Below are 14,718 nucleotides of genomic sequence, written 5' to 3'. Positions count from 1 at the left end.
GAGTTTAGATTATTCTGTAAGTTTATTCTAAGGTCAGCCAAACTGTCATGGCTGCTTTCCACACAAAATGGCAACTAGTTACAATATATCCTGGCTCAGACGTGATATCGTTACAGGATCATCAAGATGTGTTGTGGAGAAATTGAGACGAGCTTTGATGTTCTTTTTGCCCAGCAGTGGTTTTCTCCTTGGAACTCTGCCATGCAGGCCATTTTTGCCTAGTCTTTTCCTGATGGTGGAGGCATGAACGCTGACCTTAACTGAGGCAAGTGAAGCCTGCAGTTCCTTGGACGTTGTTGTGGGGTCTTTTGTGACCTCTTGGATGAGTCGTCGCTGCGCTCTTGGGGTAATTTTGGGCGGCCGGCCACTCCTGGGAAGGTTCACCACTGTTCCATGTCTTCGCCATTTGTGGATAATGGCTCTCACTGTGGTTCGCTGGATTCCCAAAGCTTTGGAAATGGCTTTATAACCCTTTTCAGACTGATAGATCTCAATTACTTTCTTTCTCAATTGTTCCTGAATTTCTTTGGGTCTCGGCCTAATGTGTAGCTTTTAAGGATCTTCTGGTGGACCTTACTGTGTCAAGCAGCTCCTATTTAAGTGATGCCTTGATTGTGAACAGGTGTGGCAATAATCAGGCCTGGGTGTGGCTAGAGAAATTGAACTCAGGTGTGGACAACCACAGTTATAGTATGTTTTAACAAGGGGGCAATCACTTTTTCACACAGGGCCATGATGGTTTGGATTTTTTTTCACCTTTAATAATAAACACCTTCATTTACAAATTGCATTTTGTATTTACTTGTGTTGTCCTTGACTATTGTTTAAATTGGTTTGATGTTCCGAAACACTTAAGTGTGACAAACATGCAAATGAACAGGAAATGAGGAAGGGGGCAAACACTTTTTCACACCACTGTACTTACTTTAATGTAATTAATACATCTAAAATGCAAAACTCTGGTGGGTCTAACAACATGTCCCCTTTACCCCTTCTTAGTGTATCCTTACTGTGGACAGGTGTGGGGTGTAGCAAGATGGCAGCGATGGAACGTCACTTCCCTAGCAAACTGCAATGGGTCACCGAATATGTCATTACATCGGCTCTCGGGTCCTCTTGCAGTCTTGCAGTGGAGCCAAGAGTAGCCGAGTGTACGCGGCTCACAGTCACGCCCAGTCCCTGTGTTATGTCCATCATAGGGTGGGACTGGGCGTGACTGTGAGCCGAGCCGAGTACACTCTTCTATGTATCTCAACGGGGTCCCCTATTGGGGGGGCCCATGGGCTTGAGCCCAGTCAAGCCCAATGGTAAGTCCAGCCCTGTCTGTCACTCGCTGACCACAGAATGGATCCCTCTTAGTAATTTGCCCGGCAGTGCTCCCCGCTGTCCTCTTCCTGCTCCTATTCAGGATACCACAAGTTAGGGTTGTATGAAGAGGTTCCTTCCAAGCTCCCGAGCTCAAAGCCCAAGGTCACCCCCCCCCCCCCCAGAAAGAGGGCTCCCTCAAAAGGCCCTCGACAGCCTAACACTCCATTACTCAGTTCTTCCACCCGACAACTCCTCCCACAGCAGGCTGACCCTGAGTATATATAGGAGGCCTGCCCCTTGTCAATCATAGTTGGGCATTGGACAGGGCTCCCAGATACACTCCATGCCACTCCAATCCTCTGCCATGCCTCTTTTCAAGAACCTTCTATAAATAGGAGGTATCAGAGAGATAAAGTACATGTCATTCATTTGCTACTACTCTAAACCACTACCTAGCCCCAGATCAAAACAAACCAGCCTAGCTCCTAGCTAGGCCTGCCTAAATTTACCTGCACTCTCTGTAAAAAAAAAACACAACTACCTCTAGCAACCTACCTACATTAGAGGGTGCTACACTAAGCTCTTGTGAAAATTCTCTTGAAAAGTGCAACTCCCATTGCAAAGTGAACAGTCTATTTGCCATTAGTAAATCCAACTCATTATTTACAGTGACTAATGTTTTCCCACACTGGATAAATTCCAGTCACTGCAACAGCACAGAAAACAACACTGGTGTGATGTGTGGTGCAGTGAAGACAGATGCACACATGCTGCTGTGTGTATAAACAAATGAAATGTCAATTGGACATGTCAAAGAATGTTTTTTTTTTTTTTTTTACGTAAACAGTGCAATGCGCTGAAATATGCATCCCCTCACTACTGCTCACTACAGAGCAACACTCACAGCTGCTAGCGCAATAAAATTGTGCTTTTAATGTACAGGAAGTGTAGATGATCCCCAAGGCTTTGCAGAGACCTAAAAAATATTTTAGGGCTTCCTCTTGGGTAAAAAGGTTTAGAAAGGTGATCTACAGTGCAGTACAATATGTGACTAGAACATGGAGATTGCCTTAAAGTATAAGGCGCACTTTGTTAGATTTTGGATATAGTTGAAAGGGATTAGAACATGTCAGGTTTTTATTCTTTCCTGAGTGTGTTTCCGTTAGACTCCTTTCACATTTAGGCAGTTTTATCTCTAAAAATAGCACCTGTAAAACACCTGAAAACTGCCTCTCATGCCTCCCGTTTGAAAGCCTGAGTGCTTTCACACTGGGGCGATGTGCTTGCGGGATGGGAAAAAAGTCCTGCAAGCAGCATCTTTGGAGTGATGAGGGAGCACTGTATATAGCGCTCCTACACCGCCCCTGCTCATTGGAATGAATGGGCAGCACTTCGGAAGTGCCGCAACACGGGCGCATTTAACCCCTTCTTGGGGGTTAAAAGCACCCCGCTACCGGCCGAAAAGCGCATCTTTAACAGCGCTTTACCTCTTATGTACCGGCCGTCCCAGTGTCAAAGCAGCCTTAGGAAGATTTATCTTCTTTATTTGCCCTTGTGACTGTTATCACTGAAAGCAAACATCACAAAAAAATACCACATTTTGGATTGATGCCAGAACAGAAATAAAAGGGGAAATAATCCAATGTTGATATTGGTTCTGGTCACTACCAGGTACTTCCTCACTTTAGAGCGGTTTCCTTTCACTTTCGGCTATTGGACAGGAAGTGAAAGGGAAATCTCCCCAATGAGATTCGGATGACAAATACAATTCTGAAAGGGATTATTATGCCCCGTACACACGTTCCAATTATCACAAGACAGATCGTTCACATTTTGTTGTATACAACTAAGATCGAATACAACAGTGCAAAATGTATGTAAGATTTTTGTCGTACGATTCTGGAAAAATTTTCCGTCATGCGTAGCTACGTATTTTAAATGATGTCACATATGTGTGACCTGTGTGTCCTTCTGGTTTATTTTCGTGTTTCTGATCATGCGTGGTGTTTGTCGAATGACTTTTATCAGATGCATACTGTACTGGCTACACGATTGTCATACGATGGGCTGTCATCCGACCAAAGTTTTCCTGTTTATCCCTTCGGATTTGGTTGGACGGACTGTTGTGATCGGCTGTCAAAAGCTACGTACTAACGATCAGATTATTGAACGATCTGTCCGAAAGTGACTTTTGTGGTCCGATAATTGGAACGTGTGTACGGGGCACTACTCTATCCAAAATAAAGAGAAATGTTTTGCCTTTCGTTTCACTTTAATGAACAGGGTACGTTTCACTGATTTTAAGACAGCCTATCAGGGATGAAGTGTACATTTCTCGTCAGGTTCCTCCTCCTATATTGTGCACATCCATTGTCTGCGGATGCGTTTGCTGTAATCAGGTCTTTTGTCATCTATGAGAACACGATAAACACAGACTCTCACGTAAACCAATCCCTCACATGTACAGATGACTAGTGGGACGTATATTATGTACGAATATCACCAGTCGTGTGGAGCATCTATTCTACGCTATTTCCGTAGTGACCCCGATGACGCACGAGGAACACTTCCGCTGATTGCGGTGCAGTTTAGAGGGGAAGCGGCGGACAATGCGCGTCTCATTGTTATGATCTCGGAGATCATGCTGTTTGATCTCCGGAGATCAGAGAACATGACTCTTATATTGACAGAGTGGGGCAGGAGTGTATATTGGGCTTAGTATGTCAACATCGGTTTAGAGGGCTGGGGATCCTTTTGAGCTCCCAGCTCTTCACTGACCGGAACTCGTACATAGAGATCATCTATATTTCTGTTCATATCACACCGTACGCTACCTCATCATAACATGGCCACGGACCGAAGTCTGCATGTAACCAGTGCGGATGTCAGAACGGGTAGTAGTCCCTCCTCTCACAAACTCTCTGATTGGCTACCTCCTGAGCTGAAGGCTCATTTGCTGCATGTAGATTAACCAATCACGCCACGGGGAGAAAACAGCTGAGCACCAGAAGTGTCATCGCCAGTCTGAGCTGTGTGTGTGGTAAGTGTACCTTCCGTCACTAGATCGCTCAACTGTTAATGGTTAGGTCGCCAAACGTTCCACCGCAAGTTCACTGAACCATCCATCATAATATCACTAAACATCCCATCACTAGATCAGTCATGAATAGGGATGAGCTCAGGCGCGTTCACGTGGTCCATGCACTGAGCCCACCAGGAAGACGGTGCAGCGTTGCGCTAATCACAGGCAGTGAAACATTGCCCAGATGTGCAGCTGCAGAGATCGGGCAATGTCTCCCTGCCTGTGATTTGCGCAGCGCTGCGCCGACTTCCTGGCGGGCTCTGCACGTGGACCATGCAAACACGCCTGAGCTCATCCCTAGTCATGAACATCAATACAATATATTGAGCCAATAGTGAGTAGGCCATAAATATGGGTGATGTCAGAGTACAGTAGAATGTTAAAGCGGAGGTCCAACCTAAATTGGACCTTCCTCTCATCGGAACCCTCCCCCCCTTCGGCGCCACAATTGGCACCTTTCAGGGGGGAGGGGGGTGCAGATACCTGTACAGTACAGGTATCTGCACCCACTTCCGGAATAGCTCTCTGCGGAAAGGGGCGTAGATTACGCTCATTTCCGCAAGTGCCCCGCTGCCTGCTGGGAAACACAGATCCCAGAGGCAGCGGGGCCGTCCTTATTGCGCAGCGCGTCTCGCGCATGCGCAGTAGGGAACCGGGAAATGAAGCCGAAAGGCTCAATTTCCTGATTCCCATACCCAAGATGGCGGCGGCAGCACCCGAGAGACGATCTAGAGATCGGCTTCGGGTGCCGACATCGCGGGCGCGCTGGACAGGTAAGTGTCACTATTTTAAAAGTCAGCAGCTGCAGTATTTGTAGCTGCTGGCTTTAAAAAAAAAAAAAAAAAAAAACGCGGAGTCCCAGCGGACTCCCGCTTTAATCCAAATCATTTGGGTACAGTGAGGGACAGGGCCATACAGTGGCGGCTGGGGAAGTTTTAGGATTGGGCCCCCCCTCTTTTTGACACCTCCCATTTATAAGCCCCACCCCTTATGGCATCCACCCACTCTGCCCCCCTTATTCCACTTGCTTCCACCCATAGTGCCAGGGGTATACAGCTCTGCATCACAGGACAGAGTGTACAGCCCAGACTTGCAGCAGATTATACAGTCCAGAATCACAGCAGAGTATCCATGCATGACTTGTAATGGGTCTAATGTTCTCCACTGCTACCAAGTACTCAGTTACAATGAACAGGCTGAAGTTGATCTTAATACGTACGTTGAATTACCTAGCAGCCATATGGCATTCAACTTCTGTGATTGCAAAATATTCTTATAAATCTTGGGACTGATAGAAAGTATGAGCTAGCTTGATTTTTTTTTTATGTTCCAAAAATAAAATAGCCTGTGAAGATGATGCTTTTGTGGATCAGAATTTTGTGATGGTGGAAAAAGGAAATCTCTATAAGGAGAGGACTTACCATCCGATTCTGGGAAAAAAAAGCTCTGTGCTTTCCACTGATGTCACTTCTGGTTTATCACTGGCACAGATAAACCAGAGGTGAGGCTGTAACTCAGAGGGAAAGCACCACCCATGTCCTAGGGCAGTGCCAATCAAAAACCAGGCATCCATAACAACACTCTGGATGAGAGCAATATGGCACAATGTATCACGCCAGAAGGCAGAGCTAAGCAGAGATGTCATGCTTCCCATGGTGCACAGTGTCCGGCTCCCGAACACCGTGCACTTAAAGGACCTTTTATTATTATTATTATTTTTTTTAAATTGCCTTGGGGTGCCCCCTATGGACGGGCCGCCACTGGCCATAGATGGGGTTTTTTTTACCGGGGGGAAGGGGGTTCAGCCTTCGGTACAAAGAGGACAATTAGTGCCTGCCACGGTTATGGCAAATTGTGGGTGTGGCACAAATAGACTGTTTCCTTAAACAATTCAATACTGGGTACTTTCCCCCCTTTCCTGCCCAAGCCAGCTTTCAGCGCTGTCGCCTATTAAATGACAATTGCACAGTCATGCTATGCTGTACCCAAGCAACATTTTTATAATTTTCTTCCCACAAATAGAGCTTTCTTTTGGTGGTAGTTGATCACCTCTGTGGTTTTTATTTTTTGCTAAACAAATAAAAAAAAACGGAATGAAATACAAATGTTATAAAATTTTGTAAATAAGTAAGTTATCTCTTTCACTTATGGGCACTAGGCTGCACTGCCGGGCACCGATGAGGTGACACTGATAGGGGTATAGATGGGCACTCATAGGTGGGCATGGATGGGCACTGATAAGTGGCACCTCATATGTCCTTAGTGCTACCTATGGGCACTGATATGCGACACCAATGGGCATTGATAGGTGGCACTGATATGCAGCACTGATGTTCACTCATAGATGGCACAGATGGGCACTAAAAGGCTGTATTGATGGGTTCTTATGGGTGGCATTGATGGGCATTAATATGCAGCACTGATAGGTGGGCACTGAGGTTAGAGCTGGGCGATTATCTAAAAAAAAAAAAAAAATTCAATTTTTTATTTATTTTTTTTAAAGAAAAAAAACTCAATTCACGATTCAAATCAAGTTTATTTTTTTTGATGAACACCGCACTGGTTCTGAGTAGGGATGAGCTCCGGAAGAGCCCACCAGGAAGTCAGTGCAGCGCTGCGCTAATCACAGGCAGTGAGACATTTCCCAATCTCTGCAGTTGCGCATCGGGGCAATGTCTCACTGCCTGTGATTAGCGCTGTGCTGCGCTGACTTCCTGGCGGGCTCTGCACGTGCAGCATGCGAACATGCTTCAGCTCATCCTTAGTCCTGAGCAGCTGTGGGCGGACTAGGCCGAAGCCACGGCCTCACCTAAAAACTCCTGCCCGCAGCTCCTCAGGACTGGCGCGGTGTCAGCACCGGTCCTGGTGAAAAAAAAATAAAAAAACGATTTGCTGAAAATTTGAATCGATTTGACCTCTCAACTCGATTCAAAATTCAAATCGATTTTTTTCCCCCAGTCCTATGATAGGTGGCACTGATTGACACTGATAGATGACAATCATGACACTGATTGGCATCACTGATTAGGAGGCACTGGCAGGTATTGCTGGTGGGCACTGGCATCATGTGGGCACACATTGCCACCCATGGCCACCATACCTGGTGGTCATCGGTGGTGACCATCCCTGGTGGTCCTGGGTGGGCATCCAAAGGGGGGCTGTGCTGATAAACAATCAGCGCAGACCCCCCCCTGCCAGAGGAGCAGCTGATCAGCTCTCCTCTACTCGTGTCTGTCAGATGCGAGTGAGGAAAAGCTGATAAATGACTCTTCCTATTTACATTGTGATCAGCTGTGATTGGACACAGCTGATCAGGTGGTAAAAAGTCTCTGTAAAATTTTTCAAAAATGGGACCTGTCAATTGTACTACAGGGATGGATAAAATGGTCACAGGAAGAAGAGCCCTCCTTAAAATGGGTCATGCACAAAACGGTCTTCTTAGTGGCCATATCCACAGCTAGACGTATTAGCGAGCTTCAGGCGCTTTCCATTAAAGAGCCTTTTTTGCTAATTTTTGAAGACAGGCTGGTGCTACGCACAGACCCAGGGTTTTTGCCTAAAGTAGTGACAAAATTCCATAGAACTCAGGAAATGAATTTGCCATCATTCTGTGGGTCCCCCACCAATCCAAAAGAAGTAGAATTCCATCAACTGGATGTGAGGGCCTATGTGTTACAGTATCTGGAGATGTTGAAAAGAATTAGGAAATCCAATGCACTATTTATTTTACATGCAGGAAAGAAATTGGGGTCCCAAGCTTCAAAAAACACAATTGCAAGATGGATTAAACAAGCTATTGCGGAAGCTTACAAAATTATGAAAATGGAATGTCCTTTTTCCCCCATGGCTCATTCCACACGGGCACTATCGGCCTCCTGGGCAGAGCAAGCTGAAGCGACACCAGAACAAATCTGTCGAGCAGCAACATGGTCAAACTAATCGACTTTCGTGAAGCACAATAGATTGGACCTGATCTCTGCACAAGACCAAGCGTTTGGGAGAAAAGTCCTCCAAGCAGTAGTCCCCCCAATCTGGTTTGTTCTCGTTGGTCCTCTCTAGTGCTGTCCTGGACAGACGACTAGAGAAAACTAGAAGTTCTCGGTTAAAGACTGAGGGAGAAGGGACGGGAGCCGCCCTTGAAAGATCTGGTGATGTGTTTCCTGCCTCCAGAGGTGGAGCCTATCTCTTCAGTGCTGTCCTTGACAACTCCTAGAAACAGAGTTACCGGTAAGTATAACTCTAGTTTTATGGTGTTTTTTATTAATAATTTTTTTTTTTTACTAGTAATGGTGGCAATCTGCGATTGTTTTTTTTTTTTGTGACTGCGACATTATGGCGGACACGTCGGACATTTTTGACACATTTTTTAGACCGTTGTCATTTATACAGCAATCAGTGCTATACAAATGCACTGATTCCTGTGTAAATGACACTGGCAGTGAAGGGATTAACCACTAGGGGGCAGGATAAGCGTTAAGTGTGTCATGGGGTGTGTTTATAACTGTGGGGGGCGTGGATACATGTGACACGTCACTGATCTCTGCTCTCAATCACAGGGAGCAGAGATCAGTGACACTGTCACCAGGCATAATGGGGAGATGCTTGTTTACATTAGCAACTCCCCCGTTCTTCCTCCCAGTGAGGCGATCGTGGGTATCCCTGTGGCGAGTCCACAGGACCTGCGACCCAACTCACGGAGGTCCCGGCCGTCACTCGCCGCCGATGGCACGGCGGCAAATTTAAAGGGATGTACCTGTATGCCCATTTTCCTGCCGATGTACAACGACGTGTGCCGGTCGTGAACTGATTAAACAATCATGGTAGAGGATGATGGGCTTGTTGAAGAGGATGGGACTGCTATTATGGAATTTGATTCAGATGCTGGACTCTTGAAGTAGACATCAAGGGATGTTTATCTCATCATAAATAGCCCTGTAACATCTCAGGCCTTCAGTAACTGTACAATAAACTTTGGTAAACCTCTCTGTATCAGAATCTTGCTCATCTAACTTTGCCATTCCTGCTTCAATGAGATGAAAAGCATCAGCTAACTGTTTTGTAGAAAACTTTTTAAATTTTGGATTTTCTAGGTCCTGTTTTTTTTTCCCTAAATGCTTTCATCTGCTGCTCTAGTTCCATAAGGTCTTCTTCATTGGTTAGTTGTTGGCCATGGGAGTCAAGTAACTCAATATCATTTTCACAGATGTCCAACTGCAGTTGATTACCAATAGTAACCACAGCTTGCCTAGTTGTGGCGATTTCTTCATCTGTAAACCCCAGAAATTCTTGTGTGAATTAGAGGAACAATTTCTTACAAACTCCTCTCATATTTGTTTCTGTCACTTCAGCCCAAGCATCAGCAATATTTTTGATGGCATCATAAATGTTATAATTCTTCCAGAGCCCTCTTAAGGTCGTCTGATCCTTTTGGGTAGCCCTGACAGCTTTTGAGAATGTCCTCCATAAATAATACGCCTTAAAGGAGGCTATGATTCCTTGATCCATAGGCTGACAAGTGATGTGGTCTTGAGGGGTAGAAATGCCACCTTTACATTGGGATGCATGTGAGCTAAAGTGTTTGGATGTCTAGGGGCATTGTCAAGGAGAAGAAGAATTTTGAAGGGAATGAATTCCCAGCAATAACGTTAAACAGCAGGGACAAAATGGTTTGAAAACCAGTCCTCAAAGACTGTAACCCAAGCCTTTGCATTTGCCCTCCAGATAACAGGCAGAGACGCCTTAGTGACATTACGTAGTGCCCTGGGATTTAAGAAGTGATGCACTAGCAAAGGCTCGAGCTTGAAATCCCCAGATTCATTAGCCCCAAGTAATACAGTCAGCCTGCCCTTTGATGCCTTATGTCCTGGTGCACGTTTCCTCTTTTGAAATGTAGGTCCTTGCTGGCATTCTTTTCCAAAACAAGCCAGTTTCATCTACATTAATATTTTGTTCTGGCATATAACCTCCGTTTTATCAATAATATCTTCCAATATCTTGGGAAAATCATTTTCAGCACTTATATCTGCACTTGCTGCTTCACCTTGCACTCTAATGTTATGCAAATTAGCTCTTTCTTTAAAGCGATTGAACCAACCCCTACTTGCACCAAATTCTTCATTGCAATAGTTTTCAGCTGTTGGATGAGCAACTTTTAAATCTTTGAATAGGCTTCGAGTCTTTTCTTGGACTAAAGAAAGAGAGATAGACATATTACGCTGATTTTGGTCTTCTATCCAAATTGTCAGCAGCCTTTCCATCTCAACAATTAAACCACTGCGTTGCTTGGTAATAATTGTAGACTGCATTTGGGTATGGCCTTTCACATGCTCCATTATTCTACCTTTATCTTTTAAAATTGTTGCGATCGTTGACTGATTGTAGCCTAATGCTCTGCCAATAGATGATGGAGTTTCAAAATTTTCTGATCTTTTTAATATTTCTACTTTATTTTCCATGGTTATGGTTCTTCTTTTCTTTGCTGTATCACCAGCACTTGCATCAGATTTGTTTTTTGGCATGTTAAAGACAGAAAATGTGGAATTAAGTGCACTTTAGAAAAGAACAAGAAGAAAAAGTGTAGCAGCCAGCCAATTTATTCTATTAAGATTGGTACAGTACTGTAAAAAAAACCTCACTATGGCCGCAAGCTATAAGGTTGGAAATGCCCGCTTGTTGTGCGCCCTCAGCAGTAGTGGTCCTCAGAGCCACCCAGCACTGTGTGATCCAGTATAAAAAACAGGGCTAAAAGACCCAGAAGAATAGTTGCATTCATGACCAAGTGACTTCTGTACAGTACTGTATAAACAATAAAAGATGTATAAAAAAAAAAACTAGGGATGCACCGAAATTTCGGCTGCCGAAATATATCGGCCGAAAGAGAATTCTTGCCGATAATGGTGCCGAAAATCGCGCATGCGCAGTAGCGGTGGGAGAAACTTCGGATGACGCCACTCGTTCTGTGGGCGGCTTGCACGTTCCTCGCGGATAAGACGCCGCACTCATAAGCACGGTCCCTGCTGAGACGCTGGCACCTTCCCCGCGAAAGTTCCTCGTGCTTGTGAGACACTGCTGGGACCCGAGAGATGGCTTCATAGAGGGCTGCACATAGCATACTCGAGTACAAGAGTGGGCACTGTCCCTCCTGGTTGGCTACCATTACTACTATTCGCCGGTGAGCAATGCATTGCCTTTTTTGCCTTACTTAAACCGACAAACAATCCAACTAATTTTATTTTACTATACTACTGAAACTGTCATAGTAGTCAAACAACATGTATTACTTACTACTTGGCCTTTGTGCCATGCAGTATGGTATTAAATATGTCTGTCTGCACTGCAGTACATCTGACTTGTACCAAAAATAATATTATATATAATAAAACTGATTTGAAATGGAATGGCATGCTATTTATTCTGCAGTATACTATAAAATTAAATGTGTGCCCTTGTTGTCATTAAATTTGTCATTTTGTCACAGTATAGTATAATTAGTTATACAGTACACACTGACATGACAGCAAGCACATGATTTTTTTTAAAACATGACCGTACTCAATAAATATATAATATATTTAATAACTATATATTTTATTGCGTACTGTCATGTTTCAACAAATCATGTATAACTTAGTTATAATACTACGCTGACAAATTCAATGACAACAAGCGCATGAGGTTATAGTATACTATACTACAGACTAGCTAAAAAAAATTAAATATAGCATGCAATTGCAATTTGCATGCAAGCAATCCATTCCATTTCAAATGAAATTTAATCAGTGCAATTATATTATCTTTTTGGTACAAGTCAGATGTACTGCAGTGCAGACATAACTACCTTGCATGGCAAGAGCTGCACCGTTTAAAAAAAAAAAAAAAAGTGATAGTTTGTTATTTTTTAAAGCTGCCTCCTGGGGTTTAGCTTTTAAATTGATTTCGTCCTTTCTCCCCCCCCCCCCCCCCCTCAGATTTCTCTCCCACTATAGATCATTCTATGCTATTATTCAGCACTTCCAGCTAAGGTGGACCATGTCTGCAGTGTGGAAATATTTTAAAGTTTCTGATAAAGACCCCAAATTTGCAATCTGTAGTCTTTGCTCAGCAGAAATTTCAAGAGGGGGTACAGTGCCAAGGCATTTTTCAACAACAGGTTTGATACACCACCTGAAAACACGTCATCCAGTTCAGCATTCAAATTACAAGAAAACAGTGCCACTTCCAAAAAGTGACTCGGGCTCAACACCATCTGTGGCCACGGTCTTTGAAAAGGTTAACAAATTTGCAAGTGACAGTCCCAAAGCTCGTGCCATAACAGATAAAATGATGGAATTTATTGCATTAGACGACCAGCCATTCTCCGTTGTGGAGGACATTGGATTCCATAGGCTCATGCAACATATTGAGCCGCGTTACTTACTACCAAGCAGACGCTACTTTGCAGATACCTGTCTACCTGAATTGTTTTGCAGTGTTAGAAAACACGTTCAAGAGCTCATGACTACCGACATCATAGCAATCAGTTTTACTACCGACATTTGGAGTTCAGACGTCAGTCCAATGAGCATGCTTAGCCTGACAGCGCAGTGGATAGATGACAAATTTCAATTGCAAAACATCCTACTTAATGCACGTGAGTTTGTTGTATCACATACTGCAGCAGCAATAGCTGACACTTTAAAATCCATGCTTGACACTTGGCACAGTGAGAAGTCTAAAGTGCATTTGATTGTCCGAGATAATGCGTGGAACATGGCAAAGGCAATGGAGGAAAGTGAACTTAAAAGCATACCGTGTATGGCACACACGCTGCAATTGGCTGTGAATGAAGGATTGCTGAGTCAGCGCACCATATCTGATATTGTATCAAAAGGAAGAAAAATTGTGGGTCACTTTAAGCATTCTCCGCTTGCTTATTCCAGATTACAAGCTTTGCAGATACAGTTTGGAATGCCACCGAAACGACTGCAGCAAGATGTAGTCACTCGTTGGAACAGCACCTACTATATGCTGCTAAGTCTTTTTGAACAAAAGCGTGTTTTAGCTGCATACATTGCATGAGCTGCCGGCAACACTGAGCGCACATCAGTGGATGTTAGTTGAAAATAGTTTGTCTCTTCTATCTCCATTTGTACAGTTAACAAAAGAAATAAGCTCAACTAATGCTTCCATTTCTGAAGTTATTCCCTTGATTGCCGCACTGAAGTGTCTGCTAGGAAAAGAGATAGAAACAAACCATGGCATAAAAACGGCTAAAACCACTCTACTGGAGGCCGTTACCAACCGGTTTCAAGACACAGAGTCCAACCCTCTGTACTGCATTGCAACAGTTCTAGATCCTCGATTTAAAGAGCATTATTTTAATGTTGAGAAAAAGCAGCATGCACAGGAAATGATACAGGTACAAATGGAGGTGGTGGAAGCATCTGGTGAAGGAGTTTTGAGGTGTAGCACAGAGGAAAGTGAGAAGAAACGGTTGCATACAAGTGAAGAGGGACACGCTCCCTCCATATCTGATATGTTTGAAGAAATTTTACATGAATGCACCCCGGTCCATAGCAGTGCAACAAGTGCAGCTACCCAACAGCTGGACATTTTATTTAGCTGAACAGCCTATTGCCAGAAGTGACAATCCCCTTGCGTACTAGCGCATCAACAAACAACATTTTCCTTTGCTTGCGCAGATTACACGCAGATATTTATCTGCCCCAAGCACCAGTACAGAGAGTGAGAGACTATTCCGTCTAGCATCTCATATTCTTGACGAGAAGAGAAACTGTCTCTCCTGTGAGAAAGCTGAGCAACTTTTGTTCTTAAAGCGAAATCTATCACTTTTACTGAAATAGATTTATAAATCCGTAGCATAGACTAATTAATTTACCATCTTGTTGAACATAGTAAATGAATTGGCATTGGACTGTGCTATTGGAACATACAGCATAGTATGACTGACTACCAGTATGTTCCAATTGTCTAGTTGTGCCATACTGCTATTAGTTGGTTGTTCATTGTAGTTCTTCTACAGTTTTTTGCACTTCTTCAATTTAAGAGAGAACTCCAGCTTTTAATCTAGTACTGTACACACATACATAGTTTTTTGCTGTTGGGCCAAACTATATCTCTCCCTAAGCTTTCAGCCCGCTGCATGTGCAAAACTGTATGTTCTGTATCTGTGGCTGTCTACATACTCCAGTACTATACACTATACCACTCTGTGTTTCAGATATAGGCGGAGACTTCTAGAAACAGACTAGTCTACAATGCTTGCTTGCTGTGATTGGCTGAGCACCGCCTCTTTAGACCAGTCTGTGTTCCGGGATGTCTCCGCTCAT

General features: G+C 44.0%; 1 protein-coding gene across 11 annotated transcripts in view; it reads left to right on the top strand.

Moving 5' to 3' along the window:
* Nucleotides 1-3,750: 3,750 nt before the first annotated feature.
* Nucleotides 3,751-14,718, top strand: part of LOC143943350 (uncharacterized) — a 649,830-nt gene continuing 638,862 nt past the window's right edge. For 3 of the 11 annotated variants that reach the window (XR_013264925.1, XR_013264918.1, XR_013264919.1), the window contains exons 1-2: nucleotides 3,767-4,348; nucleotides 8,127-8,617. Coding sequence is in view for 1 of the 11 variants with exons in the window: in XM_077465068.1 (XP_077321194.1) it covers nucleotides 8,542-8,617 (76 nt within the window). In the remaining 10 variants the exon portion in view is untranslated. Of the gene's footprint in view, nucleotides 4,349-8,126; nucleotides 8,618-14,718 lie in introns of all 11 variants that reach the window. The other 8 variants (XR_013264922.1, XR_013264920.1, XM_077465068.1 and 5 more) reach the window with 7 other exon arrangements.

Source organism: Lithobates pipiens, unplaced genomic scaffold, assembly GCF_037356315.1.
Source record: "Lithobates pipiens isolate NorthernLeopardFrog02 unplaced genomic scaffold, aLitPip1_a1.2 Scaffold_30, whole genome shotgun sequence".
Taxonomy (NCBI): Eukaryota; Metazoa; Chordata; class Amphibia; order Anura; family Ranidae; genus Lithobates; species Lithobates pipiens.
This window is presented reverse-complemented; position numbering and strand designations above follow the sequence as displayed.